The sequence below is a fragment of the Fistularia commersonii genome, chromosome 1, assembly GCF_037954325.1.
Source record: "Fistularia commersonii isolate RoL2024-O1a breed Wild chromosome 1, RoL_Fcom_v1.0, whole genome shotgun sequence".
NCBI classification, from domain to species: domain Eukaryota; kingdom Metazoa; phylum Chordata; class Actinopteri; order Syngnathiformes; family Fistulariidae; genus Fistularia; species Fistularia commersonii.
In genome coordinates this window covers 9,862,918-9,888,380 of record NC_141284.1, presented here as the reverse complement: position 1 = coordinate 9,888,380, position 25,463 = coordinate 9,862,918, and the positions used below count along the sequence as shown (strand labels likewise).

Sequence of the window (25,463 nt, the reverse complement as noted above, 5' to 3'; positions counted from 1 at the left end):
ACAAAGCCGCATGCTATTCCCATTTTACATCACCAACAGGTGCCTTATTTGTTGCTCTAGAGCCTTTGTATGAAAAAATTCTTCCATCCCTCTCTACCTCTCCTAACTGTATAATCTGATCCATCACACACTTACTATATCTTGCTCTGCAAAATTATTGAATGTTTATGAAGTGATTATTGACAGCTGAAACCTCTTGTATAACAGGCTGAATCATTCAGCATTTTGGGGGAAATCCTTTACATTGTTTGCTTATCCAACTGTTTCGAAAAGGAAAACAATCAAAATTTCATTTTGGGACTGAACATATGTGATATAATGAAGTAGGAAATTAAAAACAGTTTTTGAGGACTGAAAGACAATCTCATCCTTATCCCTGAGTGTGTGTGTGTGTGTGTGTGTGTGTGTGTGTGTGTGTGTGTGTGTGTGTGTGTGTGAGTGAGTGAGTGAGTGAGTGAGTGAGTGAGTGAGTGAGTGAGTGAGTGAGTGAGTGAGTGAGTGAGAGACTGTGACCAAGACAGAAAAAAAAAGACGAGTCTTTTCACCTCTTTAGGTGTTAGGGATCTAATTTGGAAACAGATTAAGTATTTTTTCTGAATCAAAACTGAAATGTCTTGAGGGCACTGCAATTGTAAGGTTTCATAATTCCATCCAAAAAAACATACTTCTTAATAAAAAGACTTCTAAATGAGTTGATTATGTATTGTCACTCATCACTTCATTTATTTAAACGATACTAATGATAATACAATAAAAAATGTGGCAAGCTAAGGCAAATAAAATTCTGTTTCTGGTTTTTTTCTGTTTGCAGCTGTCAAGGGTGTAGATCATATCGACAATTGAATCAGTCTGTGGTAAAGTTCTGTGCATATCTTACTACTATTCTCCTTTTAAAGATGGAGAATTGGATTGTGAATGATCATTTTAAGCATGATTGAGACATGTGACCCACTTCTTCACTCAAAGTTATATTTTGTAAAATCATACTGTATTGATTTTTACTAATGGAGCCTGTGAAATTAGATGTCACAATTGACCACTATTACGGATTCCATGAAACTTTATTGGCAATAACTTTGTGGTTTCATAATTTCCGCTGATGAATAAAGAATGCATTTCAAGAGAAATAAGAAGTAACTTCTTTTTTTTATCACAATAAAAAATACAATAGAAATAAAGAATGTGGCAAAATAGCAATTACAGAAACACATGGATTATGTGAACAAGAGAGTGGGCTATGAAATCACCGACTTTCAGCAGAATACATTTCAGATTTTCATGGAGATTGCACATCTCTGATTTTTTTTTAAATTCTTTATCACCATTATCTGCTAATCATAATAATTTGGCCTTCAACTTGCTCCAAATTCCCAGAACTTACTACCAAAACCAACTGATTGCCGTTCCATCAACAAGTCTCTAGGAAGCGAAGAGCCTCCCAAGTGCCTGGCAAAGTAACAAAAAAGTGACTCAATAGTGTCACCCAGTGACCAATGTTATTCACATAACTGGAATTGCTATCGCTCAACCAATGCTCGCCTAACATTTTACATTGTTTAAAAAAATCAAGGAAATTGTTGACATTTGACTACCACCTGGATTGATATATAAACAACTTTATTGGCCACACCAACCCTGGTTGATTCTCTGCTGCAAAATAAATAAACATCATGTTTTTTTCCCAAACATGAACATAATGAAATGTTCCTTGAAATGCTTAATATGTACAAACTGTACAAACTGAAAGGAGTTTGAATAGGTCCCTGCAGACACCCATTTGTTCTTCCCAATAGGAGGTAGCTGTTCCTGGCTTTCCCTTCCTGTTTATTTGCTATCAATATACCTGTCCTTCTGGTCAGTGAAAGTATGTCATGGGTGACATGGATTTGTCTCACGATCTAGCTCTCAAAAATTTTTATGACTAGACAGGGTCAGGCACTTCATTCAGTCAGGTTGCAATCAGGCCCTTACTATTTATCAACCTGCCACTGATAAAGCATAATATGTTGACTGGCAATTGTCTCAACATTTGTCTTTTGTTTTGCTTGTTATCAAGTAAAGAATTCAAAAAAATAAAGAGAAATTGATAAGAATCTTGCATTCACATAATACTAGGGACCTTCACACCAGGGAACAGATCATGCACAGGTATAGCAATCTGTGAGATGTTAAATCATCTCCTATAACAACTACAGAAGTTAAAGAATGACTGAAGCACCTTAACAGTGATTGGGACCTCTCAGTTCTTTTCAGAAAAAAACTTGGGTGGTCAGTTCCTTTACTTTTTTCTGATACCTGATGACCCTAAAATTTCTTCTGAATGAATGCACACCTCTGCCTTTTTAGTTCTCTTTAAATGTTATTCAAATGTCGATTAAAAAAAACATTTCGGAGACTACTTGAAAAATGGGATTGCTCATAGCAAGCGGAACAAGTCAATGGAATGTGTTGATCCATACAAACGGTAGAACGTATTCTCACAAACTTGTATGAACCAAATATAGTAGTGAATGCTGAGTTGGGTCAGTCTCTTCGAACATGTCTGCCTGGTGATATCAACTTGCCAGATCTAAAGTTGAGAATAACTTAAATCATTTCAGTGCATCTCAGCAGTCTTTGGGAGTTTATGTCTCCTCTTGAAATTGAGTATCCTTTGAGCTACCTCTGACTACTAATACTTCCTCACCAGCACAATTAATGCATGAGCATTGGAACAAATTTGGAAGACTTTTTTAGAACAGCTTGCCAAGATTTTTCTGAACTTCACTGCACTGTGTTTGTCTACATAGCTGCATTGAAAAGCACTAACACCTACTGTACTTGTAAGAATCAAACACTGTCATGAATGCTGACTTGGGCTGGCAGTCTATCTTCCAAGCATGGCTGCCTACTGATATCCACTTATGATGGCCAGATCAACACATTTCTTTTGCAAAGACAAAGGAGTATTTCTTGAGCAGCAAACCACTTCTGCTTGCTCTTCTGGTCTACCATTTGAGACTGTTGAGGCTCAATTAAACATCAGTAGATGTTTTGGTTTCTCTATACTTGCTTTCTTATTGTATGCTAAGATTTTCTTGAACTCTATCTCACAAAGCTCATCACTTTACAAATAGTGCACATGACACAAAACCTGTCAGGAATGGAACCAGGAATATTCAGTTCCACGGAAAATCCCTCTAACCCCCCTGAGCCACAGCGCCTCAGCATTCACAATGATTTTATGGACATGTGCAATGAGCCCTTCTAAACAGATTATGTTAAATGCTTGAATCTTATTTGAAACACTTGTGCTATTTAATAATATGCAGTCATGAATTAACAACAATTTTAGGAAAAGTAATTTTCAAAATACAGTGAAAAATAAATAGAATACTGTTGTATAAAATAGATACATGACTTAATGCAGCAAAATTCTGCAAAACCAAATTGAATACTTCAACATATGACAATGGGCTATGAATTCAAAAACTGACACAAAACACACTAAATTTCCCTGAAGATTATGCATCGCACAGTAATTTTGACCATGGCATGCTCATAAGAACACAGCATACTACACCATATTCCAAGAAGATATTCCTATTACCTGGATCGGAATCAAAACCATATGTGTTCCAGATTAAAACCAAAAATAAAAGTGAAAATGAATTGGAGCATAACAAGTTTATTGGCTACATTGTGGTTAGGAGTAAAATTAATTCAGAACAGATTCATCACTTGCAACATTTATGTAAAAGCCATAAACTTATATAATGCTTTTTCACATCTTTTCTTTCATGATTGCATCTATATGTCGCATACATCTAGTTATCAACTCTCCTCTTTACGGTAAGTTAGCTCCTTGTGATTTGCCCAGTATCAGCAGGACATTGTTTTTGGTCACAACGGAAAGTTCATTTTCTGGTGTGATTAGATCACATACAGCAACCATGAGTAAAAACTTTATGTTCACAGATGCTTCACGGGCAAACAAGAAGGAAAGTCGTTGTCCAACACCGGGCTGTGACGGTACTGGTCATGTAACTGGGTTGTACCCCCACCATCGGAGCCTCTCTGGCTGTCCACACAAAGACAGAGTGCCTCCAGAAAGTAAGTTACATGTGGCTTTTGACACACAGAAATCTGTATCCTCCCAGCGACCACTGCTATGTCTGGCTTGACATTTGTATTCAGTGTCGAGTTGGTGTGGTGTTAAAATTTCTTTGTGTGGTAGTGTGAAGGATCGCGTGGGTTGTAGATGTACTTCCCTGTTGCATGAACCCTTAATAATGCTTGTAGACTGCCTGCTTAGTGTGCCATGGTGATGAAGTGAAGATCAGGTCTTGGTGATGTGCAAATAGTAACAAAGCAGGAATTGGTGCAATGGTCTATGATGATCTATAAAACAGTGATTCACTTCACTGCATGAGACCATCTTTTCAACTCCGCTGACTTGCAATGATTGAGTCTTGATCCCAAACTCATACTTTCATTCATAGTGTCTTTGTTGCTGTTTTTTTTATTTGCTGAACGTATGACTTATCATCAAAATTACTTGTATTGTGTTTCATTTTAGTGTAGTGTTTTACATTTCATTTCATTTCACACAAAATTTGAAATTAGACAAGGACCTTGGTAGCTCTGATTCTATTTCAGTCACCCATACCATACACCAATTGTGTTGCTGAGTTATTATCGTATCTCTAACCCAGAGAATGAGTATAGTGGCAAGAAACATTAACTCGAGTGAGCTGTCACTTTTCTTTTTGAGATTTAGTCCTTAGGTATTAGCCTCCTTTACCTTCTGCAAACTTCTCAATAAAAGCGCCTGTAAATATTTTAATTGCAGTATAAAAATCTGCCCTAATACACAGTCAAATTTAAATATTTTTTAAAACGCAAAACAAGACTTGAAACGAAGTTTGTTTGTGTGTTTGGTCAATTGGTTGGGTTCAAGAGGTCCAAAATGGAAGTTAGTGTGGTTAAATTGTGTAATTGGCTACTAGCTTATGTCTCCATGGTGTCAGACTTCTGGAGGAATGATGGAACTAATATTGTGTAAAATGCTTTGGATCACTATATAATCTCTCTTGCATTGTATTCAGCCCTCACTTTTACGTACAGTGACAAACACTCGCTTGCTCACTCACACTCACACACATGCAAAGACACATGAATAAGGACTTAAAGTCCTCATAACCTGTTGTTAATGTCCTAATTCATCATATCACATATCCCCACAGATGTAACTGTAATGGCCAAATCATTGAAAAGTCCATATGCTTTCTCTGCTGGTATCAATCAGGGATTATAAGACCGATAACACAGGTGTACAATCAACTACAGTGGCAGCAGCCACTCTAAAGCAATGATCCAGGCTGAAAATATACATAGGCTGCATGTCACAAATAGACGATAAGCATCCATACATACAGTGCCTATCATAAGTATTCACCCACTTGAATGTTTTACCCTTTTAGTGCTTTCATAAATCAATTATGGTCAATAAAATTTGGCTTTTTTTAATTCAAAAATGTATTGGGGAAAAAAACTCTTTAATGTCAAAGAGAAAAGAGATTTCTACAAAGTTATGTCAATTAAATAAAAATATAAAGAAATATAATTGTTTGCATAATTAATCACCCCCTTTTTAAGTTAATGATCTAATTCAATAGATGTCCATCAAATTCTTGCCAATGGTCTCACATTTAGTGAAATGAAAATCACCTGAGTGGTGTAGATGTGCTTCAAGTGATTGAGGTATAAAACACCTTTGTCCAAATGGTCCAGACTGGTGGATCCATATTCTTGGCGACAATTACATCATGAAGACAGAAGAACATGCCGTGTAACTCGGGGGAAAGGGTGATTGAGAAGTACAATTCAGGGGTTGGATACAAAAAAAATTCCAAGGCATTGAACATCCTCCGGAGTTCAGTGAAATCCGTGATCAAGAAATTGAAGGAATATGGCACTTGTGTGAATTTTTGCCTAGATTAGGCCACCTTCGTAAACTAAGTGACCGTGCAAGTAGGAGACTAGTGAAAGTAGCAACCAAGACCCCTACAACTACTCTGAAGGCATTACAAGCTTAAGCTGCTCAGATGGGAGAGACTGAGCAGCCGGACCTGGAAGGCCTTGTAAAGATAGAGGGCATAATGAATGCTGCAAAATACAATGAAATCCTGGGGGACAATCTTGTTCAGTCTGCAAGAGAACTACGGCTTGGGAGAAGATTCATTTTCCAGCAAGACAATGATCGGAAGCATACTGCAAAAGCAACACAGGAATGGTTAAAAAAGAACCAGGTAAATGTTCGGGAGTGGCCGAGTCAAAGCCCAGACCTCAATCCTATAGAGAATTTGTGGCTGAACTTAAAAAGGGCTGTTCACGCTGGATACCCATGCAACCTGATAGAGCCTGAGCGCTTTTGCAAGGATGAATGGAGCAAAATTGCTGTGGGAAGATGTACAAGACTTATCGAGACTTATCCACACAGACTCACTGCTGTGATTGTATCCAAAGGTGCATCTACAAAATACTGACTGGAAGGGGGTAATTAATTATGCAAACAATTATATTTCTTTCTGTATTTTTATTGCGTTTTTATTTCTTTGTGTTTTATTGCATTTACAAGCGTTTTTTCCAAAAAAAATTTGTGTTTAAGGCAAATTTTATTGACCATGATTGATTTATGAGAGCACTAAAAGGGTAAAACATCCAAGAGGGTGAATACTTATGATAGGCACTGTAGATTGTTTGTTTGTTCTTCTAAGACAGCATGAAAGTCATTGTCCTCCTTGTGAGTGTATAAAGCCAAAAAATACCAATCTTGGGCTTTTTTCATATTTTTTTAGACATTATCCATTTAAAAATTATTAGTCACTAATAATTTAGTTTGTTACTACAGTGTTTCACCATAAGAACTCAATAGTTCTGAGCGACTGGAAAACGTTCATGGGATATGAAAATTTCCTACATCATATGTACATGACAGATGGCTTAAGGACCATGTATCCTGCTAGGACTGGATAGATTTGGACCTAAACAACAGACACCAGGGACTTGGGGGAAAAAAGGGGTAGCTCCGTACATGGAGGTATGATGTAGGCAGGGTGACAAATCAGGCCAAGAGAGGAAACTCCAGAACCTAAACAATGGGGGGGGGGTCAAGACCTCAGGCCAGGAGAACAGGAGCCACAATCTAGCAGCGAGCAAATTGATCTCCTCAGCCTAAATACTGCTACAAACGGAGATGAGAAGCAGGTGTGCAACATTTGCATATCCAAAATGGCATTTTTCAAATTTTGTTTTGTGTGCAATTGAGGGAGCTGACAGATTTCTGTCCTGAAGACACCACTTGACCATTTCTCCTTTGTGCCAAACTGCTGTGTATATATCACATGAGATTCAACTCGTATAAATTTCATGAGTCAGTACTGTAGATTCATTGAGATAGGATGAAAGGATGCCTTCTATGGGAATCTCCTTGTGAATGTGATGAACATGGGTTTTAAAGTTTTTGATTTGTAATTGTCCTACTAAACCATATGACTTCTTAAAACTTTTATTCGGCCTGTGAGGATCCAGGGGCAGCTGACATTTCATGAGGTCATGGAGAATGACTTCAGGTTGGCTTTGCAGGAGATTCTGGTCCAACACTCAGCTACTCTGAGAGGAGGAGCAGTGCTCCATCAACACTGTATATAGTGGGGATGGTGCACTGTTAACCGTGACGTAGGTCATTGTGGGTCGGTGGAAGGATCACCTCGGAGACCTCCTCAATCCTACCAACATATCTTCCAATGAGTAGGCGGCGTCTGGGAACTTAGGGTTTGGGTTCCCTATTAGTAGGGCTGAAGATGCTTAGGTGGTTAAAAGCTCCTCAACGGAGGGGCCCTGGGGGTCAATGAAATCCACTCTGAGTTCCTCAAGGTTCTTGATGCTGCGACATTGGGAGCAGTGCGAAGCCTGGTCAGGTGGGACACAAGCATCCAATGATGGGGCAGGGGACCCGAAGAGGCGAGATGGGTCCATTAGCAGACAAAACACTTGCTCCAACAGGTGAGGGCATGAACAGGAAGCTAGTTTGGCCATGCTGGTCTGTTGTGTTGGTAGGACTCTGGTAGTGCTGCTTGCTGGGTAGCGGCATGACCCTGGTAGCAGGAGATCCACTGGGCCATGCTGCAAGGAACACGACATCCAAACTTGTCTGGCGGAGCCCAGCCGGGCCAGGTGGCTAGGTGAGAGATGCTGGCATACACAAAAGAGGGAGGAACAGGGGGCCAGGCAAAACCAGGAGTCAGACGGAATGCACTGGTTTACAGTGCCGGGGGGGGGGTTAGGGTGGGGGTTATGCTGTGCGCAAGGCGCAGCTCATGAACATGATAGCAAGCACAAATGGAGGATGCAAGTAATCTGGCAAGCAAGCAGACTAAAGCTCCAACTTTTAAGTACTCCTGAATACTGGTAATTAGTTCTATCTGTGCACTCCCAACACACTGCAGTCCGCAGCAGGTGTGCTGCCAAAATAGGAGCACATCAGGAAAGCACATGACTGCTGAAAGCCAAAACCCTATCACTTAAGCAGTTATGGACTGTTGTAATGGTAAATGGCACTGAAGACTATATGTTTCTACCCTAACTAAGTGTGCATGATAAAAAAAAGCATATTCTTTCAAGCACCATATTCCAGGTCTCATTTCACTGATTTCAGGACTTGTGTTTTGCATGATTGTTAGCTGTTGGTTGCGCCATTTCCAGCACACCTGAAACTTTCATACATCTGTGTTTTCCTGGCTTTGACATGTTAAACTTAAATGGCATCTCTTTAATTCATGACTGTGCCTATTCCACAAATACTAATTTGAAAGACTTGGGTAAGTGGAAGTAATGTGGGAAACCTTCACTGCCCATTTCAAACTAGTATTGATTAAAATAGAGAAGAGGTCATTTAGGTTTATGCAGGCTCATTGTTAATTATGTCAATAATGCCAAGCTCACATACTAATAGAGCTAATGCTTGATTGTAAGGGGCTCCTAACCTTCCCTGTCTTTTACTTCTATCTCCTTTGTTAAGTTGTGGCTATGTATGAGAATGTGCTTAAGTGTCCTACACCTGGCTGCACAGGACGTGGTCATGTCAATAGCAACAGAAACTCCCACAGGAGGTAAGTGATAGCCTGCCAATCTGAAACTGGCAAGGCCTTCAAAGTATCCCTCTTTTCATGGTTTGACCGATCGTTTTATCCCATCCATCTTTTAATGCCAACATTTTTTGTTTGATAATTATTAAATTCAATGTTGTCTTTCCAACATTCATGGTTTTTGGTCTGTTAGTATATTTTTTTCATAAATCCAATTTTCAAGTTTGTTCAAATGACTAGAATGCCATACTTTAAATGTGATGATTAACAATGAAACAGCAAAAAATACTTATCAGCCCCTGGTGTGCATGTTTCTTGCCAGTGACTGTCAGATGGCATTAGATAACAATGAAACAGGAATTTCTACCACAGCAGATGTGCAGGGACCCTGGCAAAGCAACAGCCATTAGCACCTTTCTGCCACTCAGCCAGTGTAACAGAAAAGATACAGACCTAGGAGGACCATAATGCCTCCATATTGCGCTCAGTGACATGGCTGCAGTGCAAAATAGGCACACACATAGACACACATCATAAATTTTCACTTTTACAGGAAAAAATTTTAGCCTCCAAGTCACTCACACTTTGCAGGCTGTCAAGTTCACATCCCTGCATAAGCACACATTTATGTTAAATCAGAGCACGTGAAAATACTCTGTTATGCCTGCAGGCCACTTTTAGAATTAATAGTTTCGGCCAGGTCTGACATACTACATCAACATAGTGGAATGAGAGTAATGGGGGTTAAGGAAGGTTTAAAAAAAAAAAAATTTATATTTGATCATTTGGTCCTGTCTTCAATCTGATTGTGCGTGCGGAGAAGGAGAAGAGATAAAGCGAAACGATTCAGTTTTCTTTGTGTCACCTTATCAACATGATACATGCAGGCAGTGTCTAATAGTGCTGGATATTAGTAGCTTCAAACCTCTTCAGATGTAATGGCCATAAGTTCAATATTAACAGATTGAAAGTATATTTCAAAAATGATATAACAACAACAAAAAAATAAATAACTTGATATATAACTTTTTTTTTAAGAAAGAAGAAGAAACGGGAGTGGGAAGTAACGTTCAGTTAGGCACACAGCACAACATCGGCTAAATTTTGGACGAAGCATGAGCAGAAGGCAGCCACTGAGTGGCACCAGGGTGCAAATAGGGGCTCAGTTGCCCAAAAGCACTTCAACAGACCAGAAGGAACACAGGAATCAAACCAGGAATGTTTGATTTGAAGGATGACCGCTCTAACCCCCTGAACAACACCACCCTTGAACCAAAGTGTAAAAGGGCATCATAGTATGTTTAGAGAAAATAGATACCAAATTATTCATAGTTTAGGATTAAAGTGATAGGAAACTATGATTGAAAAAGGATAGGGCAAAATAAAAAAATAAACGACTGGATAAAATAAAAAGTAAAACATATCCCCTCAACACAAAGTAATCCAACAATATGCATATACTTTTCAAACAATTTCAAACTTACCGGTAATTAAGTCAAGTTAGATTTTATTTTAACTATATAAAAATAACTATCGTGTTTTATCCTTTGTGACAATTATATCTAAAATATGCTGTTTTTCAAAATGTAAAATGTCATTTGATTTCAAATGTCATTCAACCCTCACTTTGGAGCCTGTGAAGAGCTAAAAGTGACTAAAATGAAGGTTTTTTTAATAACATTTTGAAATGCAATCACGGCTACTGTATGTTCAAAGAGGGAGCAACTGAGATAGCGAAAAAGCTCAAGCATACTTATTGCATGCCTGATTGTCTAACTTACCATATTATAAGTTTACAATTTTCTCAAGTTGTCATCAAACCGAAGGTGTCTCAGAGACACGCAAAAAAGCACAACTGAAGTCATTCTGCCATTTCAGTTTGTCAGGATGCCCTATCGCAGCAGCAGAGAAGCTGGCCAAAGCCCAGGAGAAACACCAGAACTGTGACAGCTCAAAGTCCAACCCGGTATCAGACAGAGTCCTGAGGTAGTTTCCTCTCTTATGCGAGATAATGTTACCACATCTTTTAACAGATCCTCAACTTGGTCTATGGATTGTACTGTACTTTCTTGAATTGTTTATCTTTACAGGTGTTTAATTCTTGAAAAAATGAATTACTCATATTGGAATGTTCTCTGTCTTTTCCATTACATTTTATTTAAGCTATTGAAAAGTCTGCCCTTCTTGCTTAATGTTTATGTTATGTTGTTGAGTATTTATCCCTGATAAATACTCCTAAGAAACTGCATGTTAATTCCGTCCTGCTCTCTTAAGGGTAAATTTCAAACAAAAGTTTGACTTGTCATTATCAGAGATAAATAGCAGAGAGACTGTTTGACAGTGATCAAAATGATACGTTGAAAAGGTGGTAATTTTTTATGTTCACACCTTGAAAAATATAGGGTAAACATTAAACCTACTCAGTTTGTGGTTAAAAGTTTGTAAAAGTTGATAAAAGCATATCAAAAAGTCCAGTGTAAGAAATGTACAAGTTCAGTTTATTTTCACTGACAAGACGTGAAATATTTGTAGCAGTGTTGGTTTTTTTTTTAAAGCCATAAAACGAACATATTCAACAACATCTGAAAGACACACATCTCCATTAATAATTCAAATTCTGATCTCAGAGTTTTATTGGCAGTCTACCCCTCCCAGTTGCATCTTTCCAACATTTTGACCCAACCCTAAATTCCCTCTCTTTCCCTGGGCAATTTTGAGTGCCTCGGTTCAACATCCACCCCATCATCATTTATTTCCCAAGCCTCTGTGCTTTGTCAAACAACTGGACTATCCACAATATGGTTACAAAAACAATGTTTCCACCAGCACTCCCCACTCGAACCTGGCCAAGGAACTAGAGAAGTACTCCAAGACCAGTTTTGACTACAGCACCTTTGAGGGAAGCAACAACCACCAACTGTACGGGAAGCGGGCCATTGCCCCCAAAGTTCATGGACAGAGGGATACATCCCCTAAAGGATATGATGGTACTGTATTACGGTGAATATGAAATTGGATGGATTTCTCATTATAGTGCTTTATTGTGTTAAAATTCAACATCTAAGACATAATTGGTTGATTGTCAATTCTCGCAATGTTTATTTGGCAACGTGAACGTCACCCCTAATCAGCTTACGTTACCCAGGGAGCCGGTAAAAAAGGGGGAATGAGGATGAAGACATGAGAATACTACTGTATTGAATTTTTCCTTTTTATTCATTTATTTTCATATTTCTCCTGTACTGAAATCACTGTATTATTTAATACTATAAATCAGTATTTCACATCTATAATTGGCAAACTTTCCTTTTAACTGTGTTGAAAAAAGTCAGTATTGTTTCTAAATTGAATTCTAGAAAAGGTAGACAGCATCCAATAACAAGTATTCAATTGATTTGTTCACTTCTAATGCCCTTGACCTCTTTGTACGTTCAGTATTCTTGGTGGTCAGGCTGTTGAAATTTTTAGCACTGACTAGTTGCTTTTCTTCTTTCAGTAAAATTGTCTAAATTTGCAGCTAGGCAGCAAAGTGGAAGAGCAGTTTGTGTTTTGAAAAAGCCAACACATCATCAGATGGACATTTGCCAGCAAATGATTGAGGCATTCAGGGTGCAGGCAAGTTTTTAAGAGATTTACATCATTTTACATTGAAATTATTGATTGTATCAATTTTATGCAAACAACCAAAATAGTAATTAGTAGAGACTTAATTTCACTGATGGAACAAATTACAAAACATTTGACCATTTCTGCAAACCCCAAAAGGGTCTTTCTTTGTTCAAAAATGGTATCAGTCTCACCAAGATGGACATAACTTTACAATGAATATCGTTACACCTGTTGTACTACATTCGAGCAAGGTAAGCGATTACAGACAGGTAAAGTGACAGCAATTGAAAAAATCTGCATTGTAATGAAAAAATATAAAAGACTGTAAAGTTGATATACTAATTATAATACTTGATACTTTGATAGAGTAGTGTGATTATTCTCCAGTTTCTTGAAGACAAACATCATCACTCATCAAATCCTTCTCAGTGGCACCAAACCCTAACCCATGCAATTTTCTCCCTTGCCGTATTTTTATTCGTTGGAAATCTAATTTCCAGAATATATCAAGATCCTATGTGTGTATGATAGCTGTGAAGCCCCTTCACTTGAGTCATAATTTTCCAGAGATCTGTAGATATCGGTAGATATTTATGACATTATCATACATTTTGCACAAGTATTATACAATTTACTCAAAAACTAAGATTCTGGCCATTTTAAGACCTTTTTTAGAGACTTTTCCTTGAGTATTGATGTTAAATCAATTTAAATTTGGTACCATAAAGCAGACTGAAAAAATATCTGGTGTCGCTCAACAGAGCCAACGATAGCATTGAATTTTTTCCAGGTAGTTTTTTTTTTTTTAATTTCCCCCAAAATTCAGAGGGCAGTGACAGAGTGGCACAGTGGTTGGCGCTCATCCCAAGAAAGTGCTTGGTGCAATCACAACAGTCCTGTGTGGACTGCATGTCGCATGCTCTCCCCATGTCTGTATGACTCCCCCAGATTCTCCAGTTTCCTCCCACAGTCCAAAAACATGCAGTGGGTCAATTAGAGACCCGATATTGCCCAGACATGTAAATGACTGAGTCAAAGATTTTATGTCAGTATATGTGTCCCTGTGATCAATTGGCAACCGATCAAGGTTGTACCCCATCTCTTGCCCAACAGCTGGGATCGGCTCAAAATTATGTTTTTCTGAGAAGTGTACCTGTCTCATCATGCAACCCACTACTGATTATGTGGTGGGGCTTTTGTTATGATTTTTTTTGTTGTTTTGTTTGTTTATTTTTTACTAGAATCCAGAATCTCAAACCACATCCCTTCATGGTTAAAATGATATTTCCTTACTCTAATGTGTCCTGCAGCCAAACGTTTCTGCAAGAACTCCAGTTCAGCCAGCAGCACCACCAGCACCTACGCCCCAAGCACCAGAAGCAGCAACCTCAGCTGTGGAGGTGGAGGAGGGGGATTGGGAGGTGGTGGTGGCAGCAGTGCCAGCAGTACCTGCAGCAAAAGCAGCTTTGACTATAGTCATGATATGGAGGCCGCCCACATGGCAGCAACAGCCATTCTCAACCTTTCCACTCGCTGTCGGGAGATGCCCCAAGGCATGGGGGGAAAATCACAGGATTTGTGTTCACAGGTGGGAGAGTCGAAAATCACGATGTTCAATTGCATATTCATATTTTTGAAATATATGCAATCTAAATCAAATTAACGCCTTTATTTTCATTGCCAAAAAGCACACAGAAATTTGGATAGCTACACCTCTTCTGGTGGAAAAAAAAAAATCTCACACATCACACATTCACTATAGTTAAAAAGTATGGTAAAGCAAAAATAGATACAACTATATTAATTACAAGGCAGTGGGATGGAGAAGGTTGCCTTGCTGGGGCAACCCCTTAAGGGAAAAGCTAAAAGGGAAAGAATAAGATTCATTACAAGGCAGAATAATGCACTTAAGGCAATAGACAATTTAAAAGATACTGTTTCACGTGGTTGTATTGCAGTATGAGTACAGGGCATAAATAATTAAGTGTGATTGGAAAGTAAAGTGACTTAGCCTTATTAAACTATTCTTATTGTTCCTTTTCCTTGTTTGATTGACCAGTCTGATGGCCCATGGGTATATATACATATATATATATATGTATATATACTGCTCAAAAAAATAAAGGGAACACTTGAACAACACAATGTAACTCCAAGTCAATCACACTTCTGTGAAATCATAGTGTCCACTCAGGAAGCAACACAGATTCATTTTGACTTGTTTTAAGGACATTACATCAAAGTTGGATCAGCCTGGAGTGTGTTTTTACACTTTAACTTTTAATTTCCTAATCCAGACCTCCATGGGTTAATACATTTGATTTCCACTGATCATTTTTGTGTGATTTTGTTGTCAGCACATTCAACTGTGTAAAGAGAAAAGTATTTCATAAGAATATTTCATTCATTTAGATCTAGGATGTGTTTTTAAGTGTTTCCTTTATTTTTTTGAGCAGTGTATATATATATATATATATATATACATTTGTTTCTTCAAGTTATTGGAATGTCTTATCTCCTCCAAGAGAATAAGAGAGGAAACAGCTTATGGCATGGATGTGAGCAGCCGATTATGGTATTTCTCTCTCAACTGAAGCACCATGAGCTGCAAATGCCCTCCAGGGAGGGCAGAGTACACCCAATTGGCTATTCTGCCATCCTAATCACCCTCTGCAGAGCTTTTTTTGTCTGCTGCTGAGCAACTGCTGTACCACAGAGAGATGCAGAACCCCAGTACGCTCTCTATGGTTGACCAGTAGAAGAAGATCTGTAGTTGCTGGTTCAGACTGCATCTTCAAAGCACCATCAGGAAATGCACTGCTGTTGAGCCCTCTTTATTCCTACTGAGCTGTTCGCTACAAGGAGAGGTTTGTACCCCAAGGAATTTGAAGTTGGAAACCTTCTCCAGTCTGAATGTGGACTTGATATGATGGGGGCAGGATCTGTCCTGTGCCTCCGGTAGCCCATAACCAGCTCTTTTGCCTCCTGTAGTCAATAACAAACTCTTTGGTTTAACTGATGTTCAGTCAGGTTATTGACATTGCATCATGTTGTCAATTTAAGGGTTTGGTATCTGTAAGCTGATTCATGGTTCCATGTCTGAGACCCACCATGATGGTGTCATCAGCATTTGACTGGTATTTGACTGGTGGTTGGGGGTGTACAGACTGTACAGCGCACAGCCCTGAGGGGAGCTGGTTCACGGGATGATGGTGGAGGAATGGGAGGGGCCAGTTTTCACAGTCTGGCAGTTGGTGAGAAAGTCTGATCCGGGTACAAATGTTGGTGTGGAAGTCAGTCAAGGCAAACGTTTTTTGACCAGTACAGTATATCAAGGATGATGGTATAGCCAAGCTATCGTCTATGAAGACCATCATGACATAGTTTCGTGGGTGTCACAGAGCTGTATGGAGAAACCAAATAAATGATACCAAGTAAAGTTAATTTTCGTCAGAGTTTGAACACACACAGCGAGACAATTTTGTCCTCTAAATGGGAATTAGTTAAAATGGGCTCACAGCATGACTCAGCAGTTACCCATGAACAAGTTCATACCCAGCTGTGAAATAGTTATTTCCCCCAGCCTGGCCTTGAAAGATTATATCTGTGCGTACTTCATCATACTTGTGCTGTTTGTGAAAACCGACTAAGATAGGTTGACTGTAGTAGTAGACATATGTATTCACACATACACAACACACACATGCATGCACAGACAGACTGACAATAATACACACACACAGACGTACCAAAAAGCTGAATCTTACACCCAGGGTTAGCAGGACAGTTCCCTCTAAAAGAGGAATTCCTGATCTATCTATCCTTGTCATTCCCAAAGAGAACCTCAGCATCTTCATATCTGTGACCTCCAGCTCTGATTCCTGTGTCTTTTCTTCAATCCTGCTGTCTTGCTCTGGACTGTTGACTCTTAGTACTTGAAATCCTCCAACTTCTTGATCTCCAAACCCTGTAGCCTCAACATTCCACCCGGGTTCCTCTCATTCACACACATATAGTTTGTCTTGCTGTGACAAACCTTCATTCCTCTCCTTTCCAGAGCATACCTCCACCTCTAGATTATCCTCAACCTGTACCCTGCTCTCACCACAGATCACAATGTCGTCTGCAAACATCATGGTCCATGGCGATTCCTGTCTAACCTCCTCTGTCAGTCTGTCAATCACCACTGCAAACAAGAAGGGGCTCAGAGCTGATCCATGATGAAGTCCCAACTCCACCTTGAACTTCTCTGTTACACCTGCAGCATAACTCAGCACTGTCTCACAGCTAGCATGCATGTCCTGCATCAGTCTAACATGCTCCACTGCCACTGCAGACTTCCTCATAGAATACCAAAGTTCCTTGCTCTGCACCCTGTCATGTTTTTTCTAGGTCTACAAAAGCGCAATGCAGCTACACCTGACCTTTTCTACTTCTCTATTAGCATTCTCAAAGCAAATACTGCATCTGTAGTACTCTTAGGTATAAAGTAGGTATAAAGGTATAAAGCTACACTGCTGCTCACAAATGTTGACTTCTGCTATGATTTGAGTTTCCACTAATCTTTCCCAAAACTTCAATGGATGGATCATCAACTTTATCCCTCTGCAGGTACTGCAATGCACAACCCCCTTATTCTTAAATATGGACATCATCACGCTTCTCAATTCCTCAGGCACCTTCAGAAAATTCCATATCTCCACAGGTATATCATCATGACATATCAACTGCCTTTCCATTCTTCAACCTCTTCAATGCCTTCCTCACTTCACTTCACTGTTCTCTGCTACTAACAATAGTTACCTCTTCTAGCCTTACGCCTCTTTCATTTTCCACATTCATAAGCTCTTCAAAGTACTGTTTCCATCTTCCCATGACTCTTCTTGCATTTCCTTCTCTATCCTTAATCATCCACACCGACAGTACATCCGTTCCATCTCAGGTTTTGCCCACCTGTGTAAATCATTCTCTCCCTCCTTACTTTCCAACCCAGAATACAAGTCATTGCACCCCCTTTGTTTTGCCTTTGCTACTTCTATCTTTACTTTATGCTGTATATCCCTGTACTCTTGCCAGTTCTCTTCAGTCCCCTCAGGATCCCACCTCTTCTTTGCTAACCGCTTTCTCTGTATACACATCTGCACTTCCTCATTCCACCACCAGGTCTCCTGATCTACTTTCCTTCGAGGTGATACACAAATACTCTCCTACCTGTCTCGCTGATAACATAAGCTGTAGTTGATCAGTCATCTGGACGCTCTCCCTGACCACCCAGAACCTTCTCAACTCGTCCCTGCAAACCATACAATACTCCGCTCTATTCAGCTTCCACCACTTTGTCCTCTGCTCCGCCCTTGTCCTATTGATCTTCTTTGTCACCAGTCATCCTACAAACCGCCATCCTATGCTGTCTGGCTACCTGCATGCTCCTACCTCCACTCTTATAAGCTACTCTATGTTCCTGTCTTTTCTGGAAAAAAGTATTTACTACAGCCATTTCCATCTTTTCAGCAAAGTCTAACAACATCTGTCCATCTGTGTTCCTATCCTGTATACCAAATCTGCCCATCAATTCTTCATCCCCTCTATTGCCCGCACAAACATGCTCATTGAAGTCTGCAACTAACTCCTTCCAGAACTTCTCCTTCGCCTCTAACTCACATTCCACCTGCGAGGCATAGCCATTAACAACATTGAGCATCACACCGTCTTCTTCTTCTTCTACCTTCAATTTCCAGATTCAGACTCATAAGTCTATATGACATTCGTTTCACCTCCAGAACATTCCAAAAAATTTCCTCCTTCAAGATAACTCCTACTCCATTTCTCTTCCTGTCAGTACCATGATAGTACAACTTGAAACCTGCTCCTGAGCTTCTAGCCTTACTAACTGTCCACCTGGTCTCATGGACACAAAGTATATCCACCTTCCTTGTCTGCATCATTTCAACCAACTATCTACCTTTTCCTGTCATTGTTCCAATATTTAAAGTCCCTGTTTCAGTCCCAGACTCTTGCCTTTCCTCTTCACTTTCTGTTTCCAAACATGGCTTCCTCCTCTCCTTCTTTGACCCACGGTAACCCAATTTCCACTGGTACTCTATGTTCATCGGTACCAATGGCAGTCATTGTTAACCCAGGCTTCGACGGATCTAGAATGAGATTGTTAGTTTTGATTTGCATATTTGGTTGTGGCAAAGGTTTTATGCCAGATGCCCTTCCTCTGCATTTATCCGGCCTTGGGACTGGCTCAGGGAGACATTGGTCTGTGGCTACCTGAGGCTGTATTATTTCTCAAATCGAACAGATTTATTAAACACTGGAGCAATATTTTTATGAACTTCTAGTTTAATGCTTACATCTCAATGAAGACATTTATGGATGTACCGAAAGAGGACATGTTTTTTTTCTGGCATGAGAGAGAAGGATGCAGAGGATAGGGTTAAATCTTTTTTTTTCTATTTTACCACTTTGTAACTTAAATGTTTTTACATTTTAAAATTTGACCTTTTATGTCTGTACAATGTCTTGATTAAGCCGACATAAATAAAATGTATGGTGATGATGATTATTATTAATAATTATTATTATTATTATTATTATTATTATTATCATTATTAGGTGGAGGCAGGCTATTCACTGTGGCCAATCCTGAAAGGAGCAACCAAAAGGAAAATATGTTTTCTTTACTTAATGTTCCTTTGTCATTTTTGGGGGGGGGGAATTAGCTTAAGAGGCTGCCAAGTGAGAAAAAAAAGACATCCAAAACATGTTCCTTTTTATAGTTAAGCATTTTAAAAATATCAAGGCCAAACAGATGCAAAAGAACATTTCTTCTGTTCAGTCAAATGGTTCATTGCACAGTATAATATTGAGATGAATCCAAAGACAAATTTTGGCTTAAATGTTAAAACTATAAAGGAATTTGACAAGATGAGTGTGGAACCAGGGAGCATATATGACAGAGGCATGCGTAAGAATATAAGCTTCAAAGAAGAAATAGGTGTTTTTTTTTAACTCAAAGAATTAACTAAGCAAGCTGAAATGATGAGCCTAGAATTAACAAGTGACCCCTAATGCTATGGCCCTCTTTTTTGTAGCAAGACAATGCAGCAAGACCAAGGGGCCTGGTTTGCAGGAGGAAAGAATGATAGCTAATAAAAGAGGTGGCAGGCGTTCTCATTTTTGCCTAATTTATTTGATTATGTGGCATCTAATATAAATTTGGGGTGGTTGCTTAAATGAAGAGAGCATCCCACTCAAGGTATTCACAAGGACAAGATAAGTAATGGCAACCCACTATGATGCATTGGACTTCCAACAGTTTATTACTTTTGTAATCCCTCCTTTGCATTTTTCAACCAAAACTGCTAATGATCTTGTTCAGAGGAGTTTGAATATGATTTTTTGTGCTTATTACTCCAAATGTCACTCAAAATTTATTGCAATTTTTTTCCACATTACTTGGAATTTTTGTTTGTTTGTTTGTTTGTTTGTTTGTTTGTTTGTTTTTGACACTTTGCTCTAAAGTCCCCAAGTTTGGTTCAGCCATTGGTCTTGCATGCCCTGTTCCAAATCTATCAACCCATGCATTGGAATCAGTGTGCATTATTGGCGCTAGGAAAATCCCTGCCCAGGGACACTGTCAGCTTAAGTCATCATTAGGGTCATCATTAGGGAGTTGGTCCACTCACAAAATGGAGTGAAGGAAGTCAGGAGGAGATTGGGGAGGACAGAGCAGATGAGATGAGTCAGTAATTGTTGATATAAATGAGAGCAAGGACATTATTTTGAGGAAAAGCATATATCAGCTAGATGCAAATTCAAGAAATTTTGTAGATATAATCTGAGCGAGTGAGTTGAGTAAGTAGTCATTTCCTTTTGTATGTTATTTCTTATGTAGTTGCATCTTCATTTTGGGAATGTACTTCAGTCTGGCTCCAGCCTGTGTTGCTCATCTCTACCCTAAGCCCTTCCTCCTCAGCCTCCTCCCCTGCCTCCCTCTGATGTCTACTCACATTATACTCACAAACTCAACACAAAGTTATGCATGCACAAATCCCTCTGAGTGCACAGAATGCAGGACACACCGTAGTGGGATGGGAGGAAAGAGAGATACAGAGAAAATCCGGTTCTTATAGGGGGCTGCATTTGTCCTTGAGCTCTGATTTCCTGCTATTTTGGCCCTCTTGATTTTAACACTATAATCTTACTGTTAGACAAAAACGTACCAATGTTGCCCCCTAATAGAATAAGCGAAGAAATAAAATTAACATTATTTTGGATGTTTCACTCACATCAACCAACTTTCAAGAAATAAAAAATGTTTTAATTCACTATTTTGTCAGCTACTGTGTTGCACATCTCTGACCATAATCATGAATGTGTTGACTGCTATTTAATCAGACTGTTTTATCTTTTTGTCCATCCCCGCCCCCTTATCTTCTGTGCATCCTTTTGACCCTTTACCATGATCATCGGACTGAAAAAAAAACAACACACACACAAACCACATCCTCATACATTTTACAGAGTCCCAACCTAGATGTTGATGAGAATGGTACATTGGACCTGAGTATGAGCAAGCGTCTGTGCAGCAGCGGTGGAGGAGGGGAGTCAGTGCTAACCCCTCTAGAGCCCATGTCCCCCCAGAGGCAAGCTGCCCTGCTGGGGTCCCGCTGTTACAGCATGAGGGACACTACTGACTGCTGGGACCTGCCTATAGACTACACCAAGATCAAACACATAAATGAGGACGAAAAAGAGGTAAAATTGTAAAGGATAATGCTTGATGGCAAATTAATGTAGAAGAGGAAATGCATTTGGCCTCTCACGTGCAGTCTCATCCATTCAACTTTACAATTAAATAAAAAAATGTAATTGTTTTGGAACGAACTGTCAATCACATTTGGCAGATAGATATGATTTAGTCATCTCTATTCAATAATGACGCATTTACTGATACTATACTGAACTTGAATTTAATTCAGTTTACTGACCAGGGAGGTCAGGAACATTTTCCTCCTAATATTATTAATACCAACAATATTGTTTAGAAATAAACAGGAGAATGTTCTAAGTGGAAAGACTGGAGTGATTTTGACATTTTGACCTCAGTGTAAAATATACAGCTATGTTATAAAGTAAGCTGTTTTTTAAGGCCACTGCAAATCGCAAGCATTACTCATTGGTGTTCCATGTTTTAAATTACCAGCCGAAACATTTTCATTTGGTGTCTGATTTTCTAACACTGGATTTCTCCTACATCTTTATTTAGGGTATTTAGGGTATACTTTCTATCAGATTCACAACTATGTTTGACATTTTTTATTAAGAGATGTTTAATGAATTGGCATGTTTACTGACGTCAGCCTGATGATGAAAGGGGATGTCTTTCTGATTATGTCATGCCTTGCACATGTTGCCTTTCTCTTTCTACATTTGGCTGTTCTCCAAAATTAATTATGCAAAGTAGCACATTGGGGGTGAGTCAGAGAAGCTTATCTCATCAAAGAACTGCCGGAAATAAATGCACCACTGTGAAGTGCCTCTTTCAGAGGGCACAGATGTACATGAATGTGTTAGTGTGTACATTCAGATGAGTGTCCTATCTCTCCGGCAACATGTTTGTGTGTGTATGTCAATTTCATCCCTAGCTTACAATGTACTCTCCGTCTCTGTATGTAGGAAGGTGTTGTTCTCCTTTTTGTCTGCCTCTCAGCCTGTTCTTCATTTATTTAAAACTGTCTTGCTGGCTAACCCAGCATCACACACAAGCAGCTTGAGCATGGGATAATTTCAAGGCCTACGATTCTATAGGCATTACTGTAGTGTACATATATTGCAGGCACAGAAGAACATAGAGAGAACTTGCATCAATCATGGCTGCAGGTACGGCAGACAAAGCAGAGCGCTGGTCATGGCCACGTGCTGTACGACAGTACCATCTAGTGACCTTCTAATGTACTACAAGGATAGACGAAGATAACTGTCACAATATCCCAAATGAAATGTTTGCTGTTATTATTTGTAATTTGTGACCGAAAGGCGACGACTAGTTTGTACAAATATTCAAAATGAAGTCAATTTTACAGGTACATCGGACTGGTTTTGCGCCTCTCAAAGCTTTTGTTTTAGAACTGCATGCCACTTGTGTGTGTGTGTGTGTGTGTGTGTGTGTGTGTGTGTGTGTGTGTGTGTGTGTGTGTGTGTGTGTGTGTGTGTGTGTGTGTGTATTTGTTGCCTTATTGAAAGAAAGAGAGACTGAAACAGATTGATATTTATACCACCAAATTATTCCGTGCACATTTTGTAATGAATATATCTATTCATGTTTTTCTATGTGTATCCTTCCCTCTGGCTTCAAAAGTTGTGGTAGGAAATGTTCAAATTCATAAAGAATGTATTCATTTTTATAATGCATGTTTGTCACATCTTCAATATTTTTAGGTCAGTAGCTTGTCAGTATTCAGCAGCAAGAGTATGATGTAAATCCATATATTTACAGCGATGCATATAGAGCTGGCATTGACATCACAGCAAAGTGGAAAGCATCTTTCATTCATCAGTTGAAAGAAAAACTGGGGTATATTAGTTTATTCTGAAATGTTTACCAGAGGATAAAAAGAAGATGGCATTGACTAGAACTGAGTTTGGTAAAACTATTTTTCATGGGGTGGTGTAGTGGTGAGGACTTCCTCCTCACACCAAGAAAGTTTCTGGTTTGAATCCAACATGGGACCTTTTCTGTGTGGAGTTTATATGTTCTTTCCATGTCTGAGTAGGTTTCCTCCAAGTTCTCTGCTTTTATTCCACAGTCCAGGTTAATTGGAAAAATCTGGAAAATTGTCTTGATGTGTGAATAACAAAGTTAATGATTGTTTGTCTGTATATGTGGCCCGAGATTAACTGGCCAATTATTTTCCCTGACCCCAATTCAATTTTAGGACTAGTAATCGTATGTTTTTTAATATGATGATATGTTGAGTCCTCGCTACTCATAGCAGGACTGACAAATTGTTTTAGGATTAATTCATATGTAGATTTTGGCAAAATGTGCATCACTTGTGTCATGTTAAACCATAGAGTAGACAATATTACAATACCCACATGCTTTTTTGATAACAGCAACGAGTTGATTTAGTGAGAAATGGCAATACCTGTTCTTATCCCTTTCCCTCTGTCTTCCTCCTCCCATCTGCACTCCACTCCCACCCCACATAACAGCCAGATGACCTTGATCCCTTCCATGAACTGCTGGAGGACCGGTCCTATACCAATGATGTTAACATACCCAGCCCAAAGCCCAAGTATGCCCAGTGCAAGGAGAGTAAGAAGGACCTGATAACGTAAGAGCCCTCCTAATCCCTACCAGTGTTCCATCCATAGACCTGAACCCATATGCTTCTCCTCTCTCATTTCACACCTCTTCCATATGAGTACTACTAATGACAGAGAGCTACTTATTACCTGCTCTGCTCATCATCCTTTGCTCACCGCTTGCTAGGTGATTTCTTCAACAGCTTTATATCCATTTTGCTCATATATATCTTGGTAGCTTGTTACCTCATCATCTTCACTGTAGCTCCTGTGTTTTGAGAGTAGGTCCGACAATCTGCAATAGAATTAGATTCCATGTTGGATCAGATGCCACTTATCTCGGGATTGGCTTTATTTAACTCGGACAGTGCAGCTAAACTGGAAACAATGAAAGTAAACAAAAGCAGAAAAAAATGTAATTTGCACAGTTTCTTTTCATTCCCTTTGGGCTTAAAAATCTATCTATTTTTCTGGCGACAGATGTCCCACACCGGGGTGTGATGGAAGTGGTCACTTGACGAGCAATTTCGCCTCACATCGAAGGTGTGACTTCCTTTTCTCCTGGTGGATTTTCAGTCTATTTCCTTTATTGTTTTCAGCTTACCTCAACTATGCTGTCAAATATTTGTTAGTAGAATGCCCCTCTTTATTTTCTGCTGGCCCCTTGATTTTTTTGGCATTACTTCAGTCAAAGACTGTTTTTAAAAGGCTAATAGACAAAAAAATTGACTTTAATCTATTATTTCGGTTTAATCCGAACATAAGATTACGTCTCTATGGGCTGTGGGCAAAGTCTTCTGAGCGGATATCAGTCATTTCTCCAGTAACTTCCCACAGTGCAAGGCAGACTAAAGTATTACATTCTGAGCAAGGAAACACAACATCTGAGTCACATGTTGAATTTGGTCTTGAAGAATTTGATGATATCACTGTGGGTTGCTCACATGACCATGTGGATATGATAATTCCACTTTTAGTCACCTATGTCTAACCAAATAACACAAAATCTCAATAATGAGAATAAAAGACTGCCAATTTAATAAGTCCAGTATTTGCATATGAATATCGATGCTAATCAAGGCCCTGCACTTGCATCATTGTCTTCCTTTTGATTTTTTTTTATGCATCATGTAGTTGATGTTTTGGGATTGTGTGTGTGTGTGTGTGTGTGTGTGTGTGTGTGTGTGTGTGTGTGTGTGTGTGTGTGTGTGTGTGTGTGTGTGTGTGTGTGTATTTGTTTCCTTATTGCAATTTTTTTTTGTTTAGTTTTTTCAACCAGCGTTGTCACTAATGCTCCCCTGGTATATTTTCAGTCTCTCAGGTTGCCCTTTAGCTGATAAAAGTATTCGAAATATGCTGGCCAGCAACGCGCAAGAGCTCAAGTAAGCTGTAAATTATTTCTCTTTT

At 39.2% G+C, this 25,463-nt stretch overlaps 1 protein-coding gene across 13 annotated transcripts in view; it reads left to right on the top strand.

The window, feature by feature from the left end:
- Nucleotides 1-25,463, top strand: part of myt1lb (myelin transcription factor 1-like, b) — a 184,626-nt gene that overhangs the window by 139,566 nt on the left and 19,597 nt on the right. For 8 of the 13 annotated variants that reach the window (XM_086146980.1, XM_086147009.1, XM_086146972.1 and 5 more), the window contains 9 exons: nucleotides 3,958-4,092; nucleotides 9,062-9,152; nucleotides 11,007-11,114; nucleotides 11,955-12,115; nucleotides 14,048-14,325; nucleotides 21,270-21,503; nucleotides 23,964-24,085; nucleotides 24,537-24,599; nucleotides 25,370-25,438. In XM_086146980.1, coding sequence (XP_086003106.1) covers nucleotides 3,958-4,092; nucleotides 9,062-9,152; nucleotides 11,007-11,114; nucleotides 11,955-12,115; nucleotides 14,048-14,325; nucleotides 21,270-21,503; nucleotides 23,964-24,085; nucleotides 24,537-24,599; nucleotides 25,370-25,438 — 1,261 coding nt within the window. The remainder of the gene's footprint in view (nucleotides 1-3,957; nucleotides 4,093-9,061; nucleotides 9,153-11,006; nucleotides 11,115-11,954; nucleotides 12,116-14,047; nucleotides 14,326-21,269; nucleotides 21,504-23,963; nucleotides 24,086-24,536; nucleotides 24,600-25,369; nucleotides 25,439-25,463) is intronic. The other 5 variants (XM_086147000.1, XM_086146990.1, XM_086147051.1 and 2 more) reach the window with 4 other exon arrangements.